Genomic DNA, 16,373 nt, shown 5'->3' on the forward strand with positions numbered 1-16,373 from the left:
ATGGATCCTGATTTTTATATTCAAATGTGTTACATGAGTATTTTGTGGCACATTTGCTTTTGGAATACTAGAGGAATAGTGACTTTATACACAGACTTAAGGGATCCCTGGGTGGCTCAGCGGTTTAGAGCCTGCCTTTGGCGCGGGGCGTGTTCTTGGAGTCCCAGGATCAAGTCCCGCGTTGGGCTCCCTGCATGGAGCCTGCTTCTCCCTTTGCCTGTGTCTGTGCCTCTCTCTCTCTCTCTCTCTCTCTCTCTCTCTCTCTGTCTCTCATGAATAAATAAACAAAATTTTTAAAAAGTTTAAAAATATCATAAGGAAAGGTCTAAGAGAATGTATATCATAATGAAAGGCCAGAGGAAAACTAACCGTTTGTGAATTGAGAATGATCTGGTGTGATATTTGCACATCAGCAGATTGTCCTCAGTGACACATACCTCTTCTTCAGGCAGAGATATACTTCTTTAGGAAGTGATGGAATCCTGCACATTCCCCTTCTTTTTTTTCTTGTTGTGTCTATGGGCGCTGTGTGTGTGTGTGCGCGCGCGCACACGAGAGTGTGTGTGTGTGTGTGTGTGTGTGTGTGTGTGTTTGTGCCCGCGTCGGCCCTTTACCTCTGCATCTGTGACTTTCTTTCCAACCTTTCTGCAACTGTATCTTTCTTTGAATTCCCACTGCTACTGCCCTAGTTCGGGATCTCACCATTCCTTGCTCCTCCAATTAAATGCTTACCTGAGTGCTCTCTTCCCCAGTCCATTCTTAAGGTTCTGCAATATGATCTTCCCTCCTGAAAACCTGTCATTAGGTTCCCATGTTAAACCCTCAGGTATTCAGCATCTGCCCCTGCCCAGTAACAGAACTCCCCTTTTTAAAAAAAGATTTTATTTATTTATTCATAGAGACACAGAGAGAGAGAGAGAGAGAGAGGGAGAGAGAGGCAGAGACACAGGCAGAGGGAGAAGCAGGCTCCACGCAGAGAGCCTGATGCGGGACTCGATCCAGGCTCTCCAGGATCATGCCCTGGGCTGCAGGTTTTGCTGCACCACCGGGGCTGCCCCCCTTTGTGGTTTTAAGTGGACATTCCTCCTTTCCTTCCACCCTTCCAGCTCTCTCTGAACTAACTCACCTTTACTTCCTTGTTTCTGGAATACTTTCAGTTCCTTCATCCCTTTACCTACTGAAGTCCTATTCTTTCACCAACTAACGCAGAGTCAGTCTTACCTTCCAGCACACAGTCATGGCAAGTGGTGTTTCCTTAATCATTACAAAGGATTTGTGTGGCTTTTAATTTACCTGTTTTTATCTCCCTAGAATAAGGGAGGAAGAGATCATGCATCCCTTTTCAAATTCACGGCACCTAACGGCACCTTTTCTGTAGGATGCACGAGATCGCGACTCGTTAGGTGAACAGTAAGGATTAGACCATGTTTGCTTTTCATGACTTAAGAGGCCGTGTTACAGATCATTTCATTCCCTCCAATGGAATATGTTATACTGATTATCAGTCATTATAATTGCAGGGTTCCGTGGTGTTTATAGAGTGTTTTAAAATTATGGATTTTCATTCTGTGGGGCGGTCAGTCTTTATCTGTTTTTCCTCCACCTTGACCTTAACTGTCTATTAATGCATTGTTTGGAGCCAAGTGTATTACTGTCATGCCTCTATAATAATAATATTTGACTCAAACACAACATTTTAAAAATTTCTTAAGTGGGTATTACGATCTCCATGTATCAGGTACAGTGTTTGTTTGGAAAAATTAATGAGCATCCCTTGCATATTAAGGGTTGTTACCTTTGAAATCTAACTTAATTTTTTAAAAATATCTTATGTATTCTTTTGAGAGAGGGCACACGCAGGGGGAGAAGGAGAGGGGGAGGGAGAAGGAGACTCCCAGCTGAGCAGAGAGCCTGACGCGGGGCTCGATCCCAGGACCCTGAAATCATGACCTGAGTTGAAGGCAGACTCTTAACCCACTAAGCCACCCAGGTGCCCCCTGAAATTTGATTGTACACGTTTGCAGCATGAGATGAAAAGCGGTGCTTTATACCTGAACTAGGCTTCTTGTTTTAGAGTTCGCAGGCCTTGGACAAGGACCATGAACATCTTCTTACTGATGAACAAAGTGAAGTCAGAGAAGAAATCGTCAAGTTTCAAAACAAAATTATGAGGGAAGCTGTAAGTAGTATACATTTAATATTAAGACCTAAGGAGGCATGTGAGCATTGGGGTATTTGTTTTGCCAAAATGTATGCCAGCTACCCGAATAACAGGCGAATGTCCCGTATTTCCTTCCTTGAAACAGCAGCAGTAAGAGCTGGCAATGGTTCGGAAGTCTCTTCATTCCCTGTTGTTCTGATGACTTTGAAGAACGAAAGAACGGGAAGCTACGTTTTATTAAGTATGACATTAGCTGCACTGAACCACACTGTAGTAGTTTAAAGATTGTAGTTGAAATTGGTACGTCTTGTTTATCATAGCTTGCTTGCTAAGTGCAAGAATCTTTTCCTGTTAAAACCCCGACCCTAAAAAGCTGTGTGAGGAGTGGCAGTTCCACAATTATATACGTATTCAGCTTTCAACCCTTTGTTAGTAATGAAGACTTTTTGTACTTAACACTGTCAATTAGCTGTTAGCAGTAAGGATGATTTAATTTTAGGCTTTCCCTCAGTGGATCTGTATTATCCCCAAAAGGCTCAAACCACAAGTACAGAAAGAAGGCTCCATTGTTTTGCCTAAAGGGAAAAAAAATTAAAGAATATAAAATCTGTCTTATCCGTGCACCCGCTTATATTTACTCATTAGTTTACTGAGCCAATTCCAATACCAATATGGTTTCAGAAGAAAACGTACTCTACTGCCTTATAAAAAGGATTGCAAGCAAACATAAGATTGTGTTTTAAAATCCATTAAACTGCCTACAATCGCTGGGAGAAAAGAACTACATATATAAATATCAGTGCTGAGACATGGGTTTGTGAATGTGTCATTTCCACAAGCACACCAAAATGTCATTTAACTGGTGTTGGTTCACTATTAAATGACACCTGCCCTTAGGATTTATTGAATATATTTCACAAACACGCACATGTACTTAATTACTTAGGGCTTAAGCATTTCACATCTCCCTTTTAATTAAACATTTTGTTTGTTTCTTTATTTATTTTTGAGGCAGAGAGAGAGAGAGAGAGACAGAGAGAGAGGTGCAGAGACACAGGCAGAGGGAGAAGCTGGCTCCATGCACGGAGCCCGATGTGGTACTCGATCCCGGGTGCCCAGACCATGTCCTGGGCGGAAGGCAGGCGCTAAACCGCTGAGCCACCCATGGATCCCCTCACATCTGTCTTTAAAGATAAATCACCTACAGTGCTTTTTTTTTTTTCAAGTTTAATATTCATTGAGTATGGAACACTGATTTTATACTTGAGAGCTAGGAACTTGAATAATTGATTCTTCCTTTTGTAGTGGGCATTTGTTTTAACATTTGGTAACATAACACCATCTTCATTTGGGCATGTTATTTAATAAACATGACATTGTTTCAGAATATATTTGGAATAAGCCCTTAAAATATATTTTTCTGAGATACTGAAATTCCTCCCATGAATCATTCAAAACAAAACAACCCCATTAGGAGGAGAGGAAAGATTTTCTCCCGTTTTTCTGTATGGTGTCGTGGGTGGTTTTTGTTTTTTCTTGTTTTGTTTTTAATATCAATTCTGACCCCTGTATACCAACCTTCTGTTTGTTTTCAGGTTTTTGTTTGCAAGTTTTCAAACATAAGCCCATACAGAATATCTTTTTCTAACTGCAGTAATGTATACAGGAACAAATGAGTCCTCCACCACTATCCAATCTTTGACATTACAGGGAGAAATTAATTGCCCAATTTCACATGTTCGTAAAGAAATTTCCTTTTAAGCCAAAGCATGTGTTGGTATATGCGTCTGAAGTTCTGTTCCAAATGTCTAAGAAGGTCCTCATTTGGGAAGTTTTCCAGTAGCTATAGAGGCAAAAATAAAGTACTCCAAAGGTCCCCATGAAAGTTCTCGTATTCATACTAAGACATCTGGTTTTATGTGAGCGGGCAGAGGCAATACTCAGTACATAGTGTACTTAGTGATCAGCAGCCCGCGGGATGACAAAAGGAAGGGACATAAGTGGTATAGAATAAATTGGTATGCATGTATTGCTTAGGTAAGTAGTAGTTGACTATGTGATAAAATAATGTGATTAAAAAAAATAATAATGTGATAAGAGGTCCATGGGTGTTTTCCTGGGAAAATCTTCCTGTGTCTCAGAAGGGATGCTGCCCACCCACAGCAATTACCAACAAGAGGCAATCAGTAGACTCTCCAATGGGACAATTGGTATTACAAGGTGGAAACACCTTGTAAATGCCAGTCCGTAAACATTAGAGGGTACATATACACCTCTTTCTTAGGAGAGACACCAGGACATACTGCACTAAAGTAGAAAGCTAGTCTCTATCTTCTTGCCTATGTAGCTCCCTCTCTGCCAGAATCTTTTACCTTTTTAAGATTGATTGATTGAGAGATTTATTTATTTATTTATTTATTTATTTATTTACTTACTTACTTACTTACTTATTTATTTATTTGAGTGAGACAGAGAACGAGTGAACGAATGGGAGGGACAGAGGGAAATGGAAAGAGAATCTCAAGCAGACTCCGCACTGAGTGCAGAGACTGATGCAGCGTTCCACCTCACCATCCTGTGATCACAACCTGAGCCACAACCCAGAATCAGTCGCTTGATTGCGCCACCCAGGGACACCAAAGATTCATTTATTTATCAGATAGAGGGAGAGAGAGCGCACACAAGCAGGAGTGGGGCAGACAGAGAGGGAGAGAATCTCAGGCAGACTCCTCGCTGATTGCAGAGCCCGATGCGGGGCTTGAGCTCACTACCAGAGCCAAAGTAAAGAGTCAGTCACTTGACTGACTGAGCCACCCAGGTGCCCCTCCTCTCTGCTTGGATCTTTAGGGACTTTCTGCCATTGGGTCGTTTCCAGCTTTACCTTCACATGTCTACTGATGGTTTTTAGCCCCACATCGTTGCTGCATAGAAGAAATTATGGCACCTCCCCAAAATGTCTGGAAATGGTACATGACAGGAGAATCTCAGAACTATGCATGGTTATCTGAGGAAGGCCTTAGCCCAAGGTTGGCACTGATCTAAATTCTACAAAATTGCAGCTGCTGCCTACTGAACACCATCCAGTCTCAGGCATTGTGCTAAGGGCTTCACATGCATAATCTCCATATCCCATCAGGTGATCCTTTATATGTGGGGGTCTTTTGAAAAACATATATTGTAAAGACAGAGCCATGGGATGAGGTGTTTAAATTAGTCTTACTCATTCCTTACAAAGTATATAATTCGGTTAGGGATAGATCGGGCTAGGCAGGGAAAGGTAAGAGGAAGGCCCCAGAACCAGGCTCCCATAACTCCCGAGGACACCGAGATGGAAAAAAAAAAAAAACAGGTAAGGAAGTGGATCTGGCCCCGAGCCCTGAAAGGTAGGGAGTATCATCCTCTGTGTAAGCACAGAGACTCACCAGACCCCAAAATAGCCATATGTCATCCACTCATGACGACACAAGAAATCTCAAGGCCAGAAACTCCCTAGTCAGGTTCTCTGTGAATGGCCAGCCAAAAACACCTTCAGTGGCAACCCTGTCGGGGCCCCTCTCACTGCTGAGAGCCTTCTACATGTCCTCTCCTCATAAGCTTCTATGGCTTTAGTCACTCTCCTTTGTCCACAAGATTCATTCTTGGATCCCGTGAGACCAGAGCCAAGTTCTCACGAGCATTTTGGTGCTGAAACCCGGGATCGTGCTCACCAAAGGGTGAGTAAATGCAGACTCTTTCCTTTCTTTCCTGGGAGACATCTCTCCCTTGGATAACCTCTTCTTGTAACAAACAGCAAACCAGGGCACCTGTCAGCCAGCTACAGGTGAATAGCGTGGCTCCTGGTCTCAAGAGCCAGGTGACAGGCTTCTGGAGAAAGGTTTGGTCAATCCCGCTTCCTCAAAAGAAGGGAATGGTGGCCTGATCCTAACAAGTTCCACTGACGGTCCTCCTTCTCTGGTTTTCTTAATTGGCTTTTCCCCTGCCTCAGCGACTTTGCCTATAGTGGGGCCATGCTCACATACGACACTCAGGTGTGTGAACAGATGTAGCAGGGGTAAGGCGAGGAAACATAATTGAAATTGGTTTGTAATGGGCCTGACACATCAGGCACCGTGCGGCTAGGAATGCAAGCAAACTCACGTGACCAAACAATGAGGGCTCCAGCAAGAGAGCTCTGAAGAATAAGGTCATTTATAGGTTTCCCTGCTAGTTTAAGGTGCATCCGGAGAGTGGACATAAGGACTGGCAATCCAGCGCTCTGAACCTGCCCTTTGGCCACCATGATGGCCTTCGGGTCTCCGAGACACGTAAAAGGATGGAGGACCGGCCCTGGGGCTCACGCCCTGGGGAAGCCTCATCCGTAAGCAGCACATGCCTCCCCCCCTGAGAGACCCTACATGTTTTGCTTGCTTCCTTATCCTTATCAAAAGAATATCACAGTTTAAACCATTAGCCTTGCTAATCTGTACGATTAGGACACTTTTGTTTTTCTTTTCTATCGGGGTGGGGGGGGTGGGGGAAAGAGGAATCCAGAGGAGCCAAGGAGGATTAGGTGACGGACAGTTAAGAGTGGCTGCTCCTACCAGCCTGATCCCTCCTCAACCCAAGTTGTTAGGCCACTCTGTCACCATGGGTAGGCACACAGGGGACGCCTTGGTTGACAGGAGAGAGCTGATATGTAGGGATGCCTGCATAGTCAACCTCTCTGTAAAAGGTACGGGGTAACTGATTACCATGGGATCACGAGATGGGAAACTAACCATCCTCCACAAAAATTAATCTGGATTGGGTACTGCAAAATTGGACATTTTTCCCTGGAAACCTGTCTAGAGTTTTCCACGGGTGAAAAACTGTGGGTTCTTCAAAGCAAGGTGAAATAAAGCGTGACCTTCGTGGCAAGGCACAGTCTCTTCTTCAGTTCCCAAGGACTCTCCCTTGGGGTGCCTTTTACCCAGCTGGAAACAATTTGACTTGCAAAATGTAGGGAAGGCCTGATCTTCTGTAACACTGTTTGGCCTCCACGGGATCTATCATTGGATCTCTTCTGCAGAGAACGGGGCTCTCCGTCAGGACCCCCGACCCAAGGGGCTCTTGCAGAATGTGTTGGCCTGAACATGTTGGCTGGTAAAGTCCCTATTATCCAATATGTTAGGAGGGATAAACCAATAAACCCGGGCCTCTGGAAGAAATACAGGCCTTCTGCAGCAAAGCGGTTTGCGACTGACTCTCTCACTGTTCCTCCTCCTAAGAGATGTGGGGGCTTCTCCCTCATTCATTTCCCAGGTTAATGGGTATCATTGGAGCCAACCAAGGTTAGTCTAGCTCCAGATGGAGACTTGAAGGAATGTTCCCGAGCAGCTGCCAAAACTCTCTTTGTTTCGGGGAAGTTCCGTGTCTTCCCCGGCCTGATCTGGATGGCCTAATTCTACACTGTTGGTGGAAGAACACGGCATTTGCTCATCTGTTCAAGTGGATGAGCTTTAGATGTGGGAACCCTCTTGCTCTGCCTCCTGGCTGCTCTTTGCCTCTTCTGTCTCCCCCTGCCCCTGCTCCTGTTTCTGCACCAGCTTGGTTACTGGCTACGGACACTGCTCACTTCAGATTTCCCCAGCAGTGTCATAGGTAGACATTGACAAATGGGGAACACACTAGTTTTTAAAAGTGGACCCGGTTAGCACATAATCTGTATTTAAATTAATTTAATTTTTCGGGTTTTTTTTTTAAGATTTTACTTATTTACTCATGAGAAACACACAGAGAGAGACGCAGACATAGGCAGAGGGAGAAGGAGGCTCCCTGCCGGGAGCCCGACGCGGCCGACGCAGGACTCCAACCCAGGACACTGGGATCATGCCCTGAACGAAAGGCGGATGGACGCTCAACCCCTGAACCACCCAGGTACCCCCAGCGTTGGTTAATTAATATAGATATATCGTTAAAGTTATCAGCATTTTAATGTGAAACTTGTAGCCTGTCAAGGTTTGCTAAAGGTCAAATAAGCCCGAGGTACCTGAGCTGCGATTTGTTAGCAACAAGGTGACTTAAAATGATGCTTTACCTTGTCCGTCTCAAAGTTTTCACAGGTAATTGTTAAGATAGCTCTCAAAGGTTTTGGTAACCTAAACCTTTAAGTTTTGTGTGGATGGTAATTGAAATTAAGTTCATTGGACATCTAGACCTTTTCCAAACAGGATAAAGTGCTAAAACATTGACTTGCAGAGAAATATGATAAAAGGCATCATTTATAAACAAATCAGATCATTCCCTTTTCTCTCTACTTGATCCCTCTGAAATTCAAAAGGTCTGTCTCTCCATGAGTGTTCTTCCTTCCATGGCCCTCATAGTCATTTGCAGAGTTCGTAAGAGTCTGTTCCTATCACAGGACATTATTGGATATATATTGGTCATTTTACCAGGGCTTCGCTGGCATGTCCTATTTGAGAGACATGCACAGACTCGGAGATGACCCAAACGGCTTTAAGGGACTAAGGCTGACTTTATGAAACGTGGAGGCACAAAGCCAATGGAGATTTTGGCCTGATACCTTGCTTACGGAGCTCCCAGTAGCCTCCCCTTCACCAGGTGAGGTGAGTAAAGACTGTCGCTTCCTGGCAGGTGCAGGAAACTCAGGATACTTTGGCGGACCCCGTGAAGAGGAACCCGGTCCACACCTACAGGTATTGCCGCCATGTCTCATTGCAAGTGCTTGGTTTGGCTTCTGGCCTGGAGGGGGCTGCTAAAAGTTCAACCTAGAGATTCCTTATAAAAAGTTCTGGCAAAGCAGATTCTAAAAGGCCCGTATGATCAATCATTATTCTTGCTGAGCTTATGGAAGTCATTAGGCCCAGTTTGTTAAAACTGGACTTGTTTTGCAGACAGGCCAGTCCTGATGTGGCTCTCTTTGATTAAAAAAAGAGGGTAATTTTACAGAGAAAACTATGTCTCAATCACACATCTTGGTGGATATGAAGTTATAGCTCTGATCCTCTTTAAGTAAATGCTGCTTGCCTAAGCTAGACTACTTGAGGTAAACTTCAGAGAAATTAGCTTTTCTATTTCTACACAATGGCTCACATACAAGATTATCTTTATGCTTTTTTATTCTATGGGGGTGATGACAGGACCCCATGGGTGTATGATGACTTTCAACATCTAGAAAATGGGATGAACTCCCCAGCCATTTTGTAACTCAACTTGCACCTTGACCAGTTCTGTATGGCTGGGGTTGGCAAAATCCCTCCTTTAAAGCCAGAGCATACCACTACCAACAACAACAACCGCCCACACACACACACACACACACACACACACATACCCCGCCCTGCCCCGGCATGGGGTTAACTATGGCCTTCCAAAGATATTCAGGATTAATTTGCTCTTATATTTGTGTCTTTTGTTTAAAAGGAATTCTTGAATTCTAATGATGTTCATATAATTACTAAGCCCCTTTTGGTGTGTGTGTATGTGTTTGTGTGTGTGCACCTCTGAATGTATGGTATTTACAATAACAAAGAAATATTACTACCAGCAATCTGATTTTTTAATGAAGCTTTATGTTTCTTCATGTAGCTCAAGATGCTTTGTTCTTTTTTATTCTAAGGTATGTCCCATCGCTGGGATACACTGCAAAATTGCAGTGTGTGTGTGTGTGTGTGTGGTGTGTGTTTCAGTCTCTAATTATGCATTTGAGAGAGACAGAACTCAAGCAGCGTGAGGGACAGAGGGAGAGGGAGAATCAGACTCCCCGCTGAGTGGATAGCCTTAGTGGCTCCCAATCCCAGGACCCCGAGATCATGACCTGAGCAACGTCAGACACTAAACCGAGTGAGCCACCCAGGCGCCCCTAACATTGCTATACTTTTAAATCATTTGAAAGAGTTCTCTATTCTGTATGGTTAAAGCACCAATTGATATATACAACTGACACGACTATGCCATGTGGTTCGTTTTTTTTTTTTTTTTATCTATGTTTAGACATAGTCTTTTTAAGTTCGATCATTTATAATGTCATAAAACATTTATGGATTCTAAACAAAACTTGACGGGATGAGCACTGGGTGTTATTCTGTATATTGGCAAATTGAACACCAATAAAAAATAAATTTATTATTTAAAAAAATAAAAAGGCAAAAAATAAAAAAATAAAACTAAACTGAAAAGCAGGATACTTTAAGAGAAGCAGGTTCCATTTCTGTAATCTCCACCCAGGTCCTTCCTTTGTAACCATTTCTTTCTCTTTTTTTATATTTTATAATCTATGAGAGGGATAGAGAGAGAGAGAGAGAGAGAGAGAGAGAGAAGCAGGCCCCATGCAGGGAGCCTGACATTGGACTCAATCCCACATCTCCAGGATCAGGCCCTGGGCTGAAGTCGGCACTAAACTGCTGACCCACCCTGGCTGCCCTGTAACCTTTTCTAATATATTTTTGTTCATCATAGGTACCTAGCTCTAGACAGAGAGAAAGAAAGACCTACTCTCCCTATGTGTTAGCTAAAACATAACATTCCATACATTGGTTTGTTCTCTACCCATCAGAAACATGCCAGGACATTCAGGGCACGCAGGAGACTGCCTTTATTTTTATTTTTTATTTTTTGCCTTTAGTAACATTTTGATGAAAATTTAAAATTTACCAGGAGGAAAGGTAGTGACTATTTAAATGCTGTGCTACTTTACCTATGAATAGAGAAATGCAATTCTATACTAAAACAGGAAAACATTCTCTTTGACTTGTGAATATTTGAATCCCTGTGTGTTTCATCTTTTAAAATAGGTAGGTATCAGTACACATTTGAATCTGTTACCTCAACTTAGATCACATAAACTGCAAAACGTTACCCAATAACTGTCTTTAACCATATTCTTCACCTGCTTAACTAGAGATTTTTTTCGGCTAATCGGCTGGCATTTTTCTGGATGCAGTTAGTGAAAAGAGTAGACATCTGCCCACTAGACTAATGTGCTAGTATTTTTTTTTAAAGATTTTATTTTATTTTTTTTAATTTATGATAGTCACACACAGAGAGAGAGCAAGGCAGAGACACAGGCAGAGGGAGAAGCAGGCTCCATGCACCGGGAGCCCGATGTGGGATTCGATCTCGGGTCTCCAGGATCGTGCCCTGGGCCAAAGGCAGGCACTAAACCGCTGCACCACCCAGGGATCCCTGAAGGCTAGTCTTGAGATAAGTCGTGTCTTACATATATGTTTGATTCCAAGTAGCAAGGGTCTGGTGTAATTCAGAAGAGAAAACGCGGCTTTCTCTTCACAACTCACCTTTAAAATCCCAACCAAAACCCTTCTGCACAGCAAAAGAAACAGTCAAAAAGACTAAAAGACAACCTACAGAATGGGAGAAGATGTTTGCAAATAACGTATCAGATAAAGGGCTAGTATGCCAGATCTATAAAGAACTTGTTAAACTCAACAGCAAAGAGGCAAACAAACCAATCATGAAATGGGCAAAAGACATGGCTGAAATTTCACAGAGGAAGACATAGACATGGCCAACAAGCACATGAGAAAATGCTCCGCATCACTGCCCATCAGGGAAATACAAAAGAAAACCACAGTGAGATACGACCTCACATCAGTGACACTGGGGAAAATCAAAAAGACGGGAAACAACACATGTTGGAGAGGATATGGAGAAAGGGGAACCCTCTTGCACTGTTGGTGGGAATGTGAACTGGTGCAGCCACTCTGGAAGACCGTGTGGAGGTTCCTCAAAGAGTTAAAAATAGACCTGCCCTACGACCCAGCAATTGCACTGCTGGGGATTTACCCCCAAGATACAGATGCAGTGAAACCCAGGACACCTGCATCCCAATGTTTATAGCAGCAATGTCCACAATACCCAAATTGTGGAAGGAGCCTCGGTGCCCATCAAAAGTTGAATGGATAGGGATCCCTGGGTGGTGCAGCGGTTTGGCGCCTGCCTTTGGCCCAGGGCGCGATCCTGGAGACCCGGGATCGAATCCCACATTGGGCTCCCAGTGCATGGAGCCTGCTTCTCCCTCTGTGTCTCTGCCTCTCTCTCTCTCTCTGTGACTATCATAAATAAATAAAAATTAAAAAAAAGTTGAATGGATAAAGAAGATGTGGTCTATGTATACAATAGAATACTACTCAGCCATTGGAAACAACAAATACCCACCATTTGCTTCGATGTGGATGGAACTGGAGGGCATTACGCTGAGTGAAATAAGTCAATTGGAGAAAGAAAAAACCTTATATGGTCTCATTCATTTGGGGGAAATAAAAAATAGTGAAAGAGAATAAAGGGGAAAAGGGAGAAAATGAGTGAAAATATCAGTGACGGTGACAAAACATGAGAGACACCTAACTCTGGGAAACGAACAAGGGGTAGTGGAAAGGGAGGTAGGGGGAGGTTGGGGTGACTGGGTGATGGGCACTGAGGGGGGCACTTGGCGGGATGAGCACTGGGTGTTATACTATATGTTGGCAAATTGAACTCCATAAAGAAGTAAAAATAAAAAATAAAATAAAATAAATAAAATCCCAGCCAGTCATTCTAAGGCCACATCGAATATCAACATTATTATGTGGCTTATATCGTTCTTTACAGTGACTATTTATTTATTGATTGGCGGGAGAGGGGCGGAGGGAGAGAGAGAGACAGAGAGAATATTCAGCAGGCTCTTCATCCAGTGCAGAGCCCCACGTGGGGCCCGACCTCACCACCACTTGATGATGACCTGAACTGAAAGCAAGAGTCTGAGGCTTAACTGACTGAGCCACCCAGGCACGCCTCCGTGTGACTGTTTAGACTCAGTGTTCATTTTCCTTTCCTTCAAGAGCACGGGAATTTGCACACGGTTTGAAATCCACTGTGCAACACACATGGTGGCAGCCCCTTACACAGACGTTTGTTGACCAAGACCTCCAGACTCCTCGTTGTACAGGACCAGTTTTTAGCAAATAAGATGGTAGTCTTCAGGATACATGAAAGTGTTCACTGAATGTAAAATGAGGAGTGATGGAATTCTGAAAAGTCAAAGATGGGGAGGAAGAAGCAGTCTAGAAAGGAGTTGGAGAACAATGTCGGGCAAGGAAGAGCATAGACTACATGAAAGCACAGCAAAGCCTTTCAACAAGAGAGGAGTGATGAACATGTCAACTATTGCATAGAAGTTATGCAAGATAATTAGTGGAAAACAATTGAAAGTCCATGCTTGGGGCTCTTGGGTGTCTCACTCAGTTAAGAATCTGACTCTTGATTTTGCCTCAGGTCATGACCTTACGGTCAGGACATGGAGCCCCACCTGGCTCTGGCTCCCTGCTCAGCACAGAGTCTGCTTAGGATTCTCGACCCTCCTCTCTGCATCTCTCTCCTCCCCTCCCTCTGCCTCTTCCTCTGCCTCTCTCTATCCACCCCCACCAACCCCCAAAGCAGAAAGTCAATGCTTACCTTAAACAGGTTTAGTAGAATGATTTGGACAAACTCCAGACATCAATGTGTTAGAAAGCAAATTCGAAGGTAGGAGTACGTTGCAAATGTAGACTACTTGTTACTGTTGTTTGTTTCATGGGTAGAATTTAGTGATTTCTCATTTGCATATATAACACCCAGCGCTCATCACATCAAGCGCCCTCCTGAATGCACATCACCCAATCATCCCTCCCCGCACCACACACACACACACACACACACACTTTCCCTACAACACCCCTCAGTTTGTTTCTTAGAGTTCAGCGTCTCTTATGTTCTGCCTCCCTCTCAATTTTCATCCTATCTTTCCTTCCCTTCCCCTGTGTTCATCTGTTTTGTTTCTTAAACTCCACACATGAGTGAAATCATATGGTATTTGTCTTTCTCTGAGTGACTTATTTCACTTAGCATAAGACCCTCTAGTTCCATCCATGTCGTTGCAAATGGCAAGAGTTTACATTTTTGGTGGCTGAGTGCTATTCCGTCATAGATATATACCCCATATACCCTGCCTCTTTCTTTTATCCCTTCATCCATCGATGGACATCTGGTCTCTTGCCGTATATTGGCTGTTGCGGACATTGCTGCTACAGGCACTGTGGTGCATGTACCCCTTCGAATCACTGTGTTTCCATCCCTTGGATAAAGACCTGGTAGTGCAACTGCCGGGTCGTAGGGGAGCTCCACTCTTAACTTTCTGAAGACCCTCCATACACTTTTCCAGAGTGGCTGCACCAGGTTGCACTCCCACCAGCGGTGTAAGATGTTGCCCTTTCTCTGCATGTAAACTACTTTTCAAGTGGGTTGTGGATTACGGGGAAAGAAAGGGACGGGAGTGATCGCTTCAGAGGCTAGAGGTTAGGAACCGACAATGGTTGGTTAATGCTGTTCCCAAAGACACTTAAGCACGTTTATCTGTTAGTGAAGATTTGTCTGTGGGCAACCAAAACCGGATTAGTGACTTAACAGCGCAGGATACTGGAGATTTCTCTATTTTTAAAAATTTTATCTTGAAATGTCTCTATTTTTAAGTGGCACTGACTTGAGAGTGTTTAAGCATTGCCCTCAGTCAGATGGTGTTGATTTGTATCGTTTTTTTCCTGATTACAAGTGTCATGTACGACTGGTAACGAAAAGTATTTAAACTCTACAGAAGTACATGAAGTAGAAAGCAAGCACCTTCAGTCACCTCAGGAATCACTGCTATTAGCAGTTTGATCCATGCCTTTGAAGGGTTCCGCCTTCCCCCCACCTTACTACATGCTGATGTTTACCCCACAAGAGCTGTGAGCTTCCGTTGCTCTCTAGCATCCTTCACTTAATACTACAGTCCCATTATCGTTTCATCATGGAACTAAAGTTAAAAGAATTGTAAAGCCAATAGATATTTCCACATCTTTGTAGATTGATACAGGAGTAGCTCTCCTCCATGCTCAGGAATTTGTCTATAAAGCCTCACCGAGTGTTTGCTCTATGTCTCTAGACCAGATGGAACTGAAATGTGGGTAGCTTCAATAATCATCTGTGTGATATTTCCATTTTGAGGAGAAACAATGGGGGTGGAGGGGTATGGTAAATATGGGCATTTAACATTATACTTAAGCACCTGTGAAAGATTCAGAAAAACACTACCGCGTTGCTGATTTTCTCTGGAAAGGTGCCCGCACTGTATGTGTGCTGATTCCATCCCTTTAACCTTTTGTATCCACCTGATAATTCGATTATGCTATATGCTGTGCGCAAGTCCCCCCATGTGTTGAATGCATTAGCATAGAAAAGCACACGACCTCATTTCCCCAAGACAAAACGAAATACAATTGTTGAACTCTATCTTAAAGGAGAACACTTATCGCATACATTCAACATTAGAACAAACGAACCCAGCATAATATTCTCCATTTAAAACTTGCAAGTCAATGTTAGGAAAGAAAAGTTGACAGTCTGCATTTTTAATAAACTACTGTGACACGAAGGTCCTCATCTTTGAACCTCATGCAGTGTTTTATTTTCTGCTTGGTTGCTGACCTCAGTACTTGGAAAAAGTTGCTTCTTAAGAGGCCACTGTCGTCAAATCGAGCTGTGCATAGGGAAGAAATCTCACAGAGAGAACAACGTACTCTGTCACAACCACCTCAGTCCATCACACTGGCTGAGTGACTACTACATGCCCAGGGTGTTAAGAAGAATGAGGGTGTCGATGGCTAGCAAGTCACCTCGATTCAACACTTACGAAGTGCCTACGCATAAGGATGAGCATTCTTTAAGTCTCTGCACAGAAACAGATTAACTCGATAACCTTCATGTTCATGACCTTCGACATAGTGAAATGCAGGTAGGATCCAGCCCATTGTTCCCTGCTAGCTGGTCACTGGTAGAGCGCACTGCGTGTATGTAAGGTTGGCCCAAAGCTCTGTGGCCCCAGATGACCTCTGAGTCACACCGTGAGGCTCTGTGGAAGTCTCTGGAAAGCGCAGCTCCGATCTGGTTACTCCTTCAGGCTGCATGCTCCAGCCTACGGCAGAGTTGCATACCGTCTGCAGTGGTAGAGATGCAGTGTCACTGTATGATGCTGACCTTCTGCTCTATCCCTGAGGGCGCCAGTGTCCTGTCCCCTGGACTCACACAGGACTACAGATCCTCCTGGCAATAATGAGCTAGAAGGTAGCAATTAGGGTTTTTGGAGGATGTCCTCATCTTTACACCCTAATATTGGAGTGTGTCTTTGGCAGTGCCGCACAACTGGTGCCGCTACTGGTGGTCAGAA

The 16,373-nt window shown here is 43.7% G+C and overlaps 1 protein-coding gene across 4 annotated transcripts in view; it reads left to right on the forward strand.

The window, feature by feature from the left end:
• The window catches only part of LOC119868547 (synaptonemal complex protein 3-like), an 11,465-nt gene extending 8,689 nt beyond the window's left edge, over positions 1-2,776 (forward strand). For 3 of the 4 annotated variants that reach the window (XM_038589518.1, XM_038589515.1, XM_038589516.1), the window contains exons 8-9: positions 2,075-2,179; positions 2,307-2,776. In XM_038589518.1, coding sequence (XP_038445446.1) covers positions 2,075-2,179; positions 2,307-2,315 — 114 coding nt within the window. In that variant the 3' untranslated portion in view covers positions 2,316-2,776. The remainder of the gene's footprint in view (positions 1-2,074; positions 2,180-2,306) is intronic. The other variant, XM_038589517.1, reaches the window with a different exon arrangement.
• The last annotated feature ends 13,597 nt before the right edge of the window (positions 2,777-16,373 follow it).

Source organism: Canis lupus, unplaced genomic scaffold (assembly GCF_011100685.1).
Source record: "Canis lupus familiaris isolate Mischka breed German Shepherd unplaced genomic scaffold, alternate assembly UU_Cfam_GSD_1.0 chrUn_S2221H2421, whole genome shotgun sequence".
NCBI lineage: Eukaryota > Metazoa > Chordata > Mammalia > Carnivora > Canidae > Canis > Canis lupus.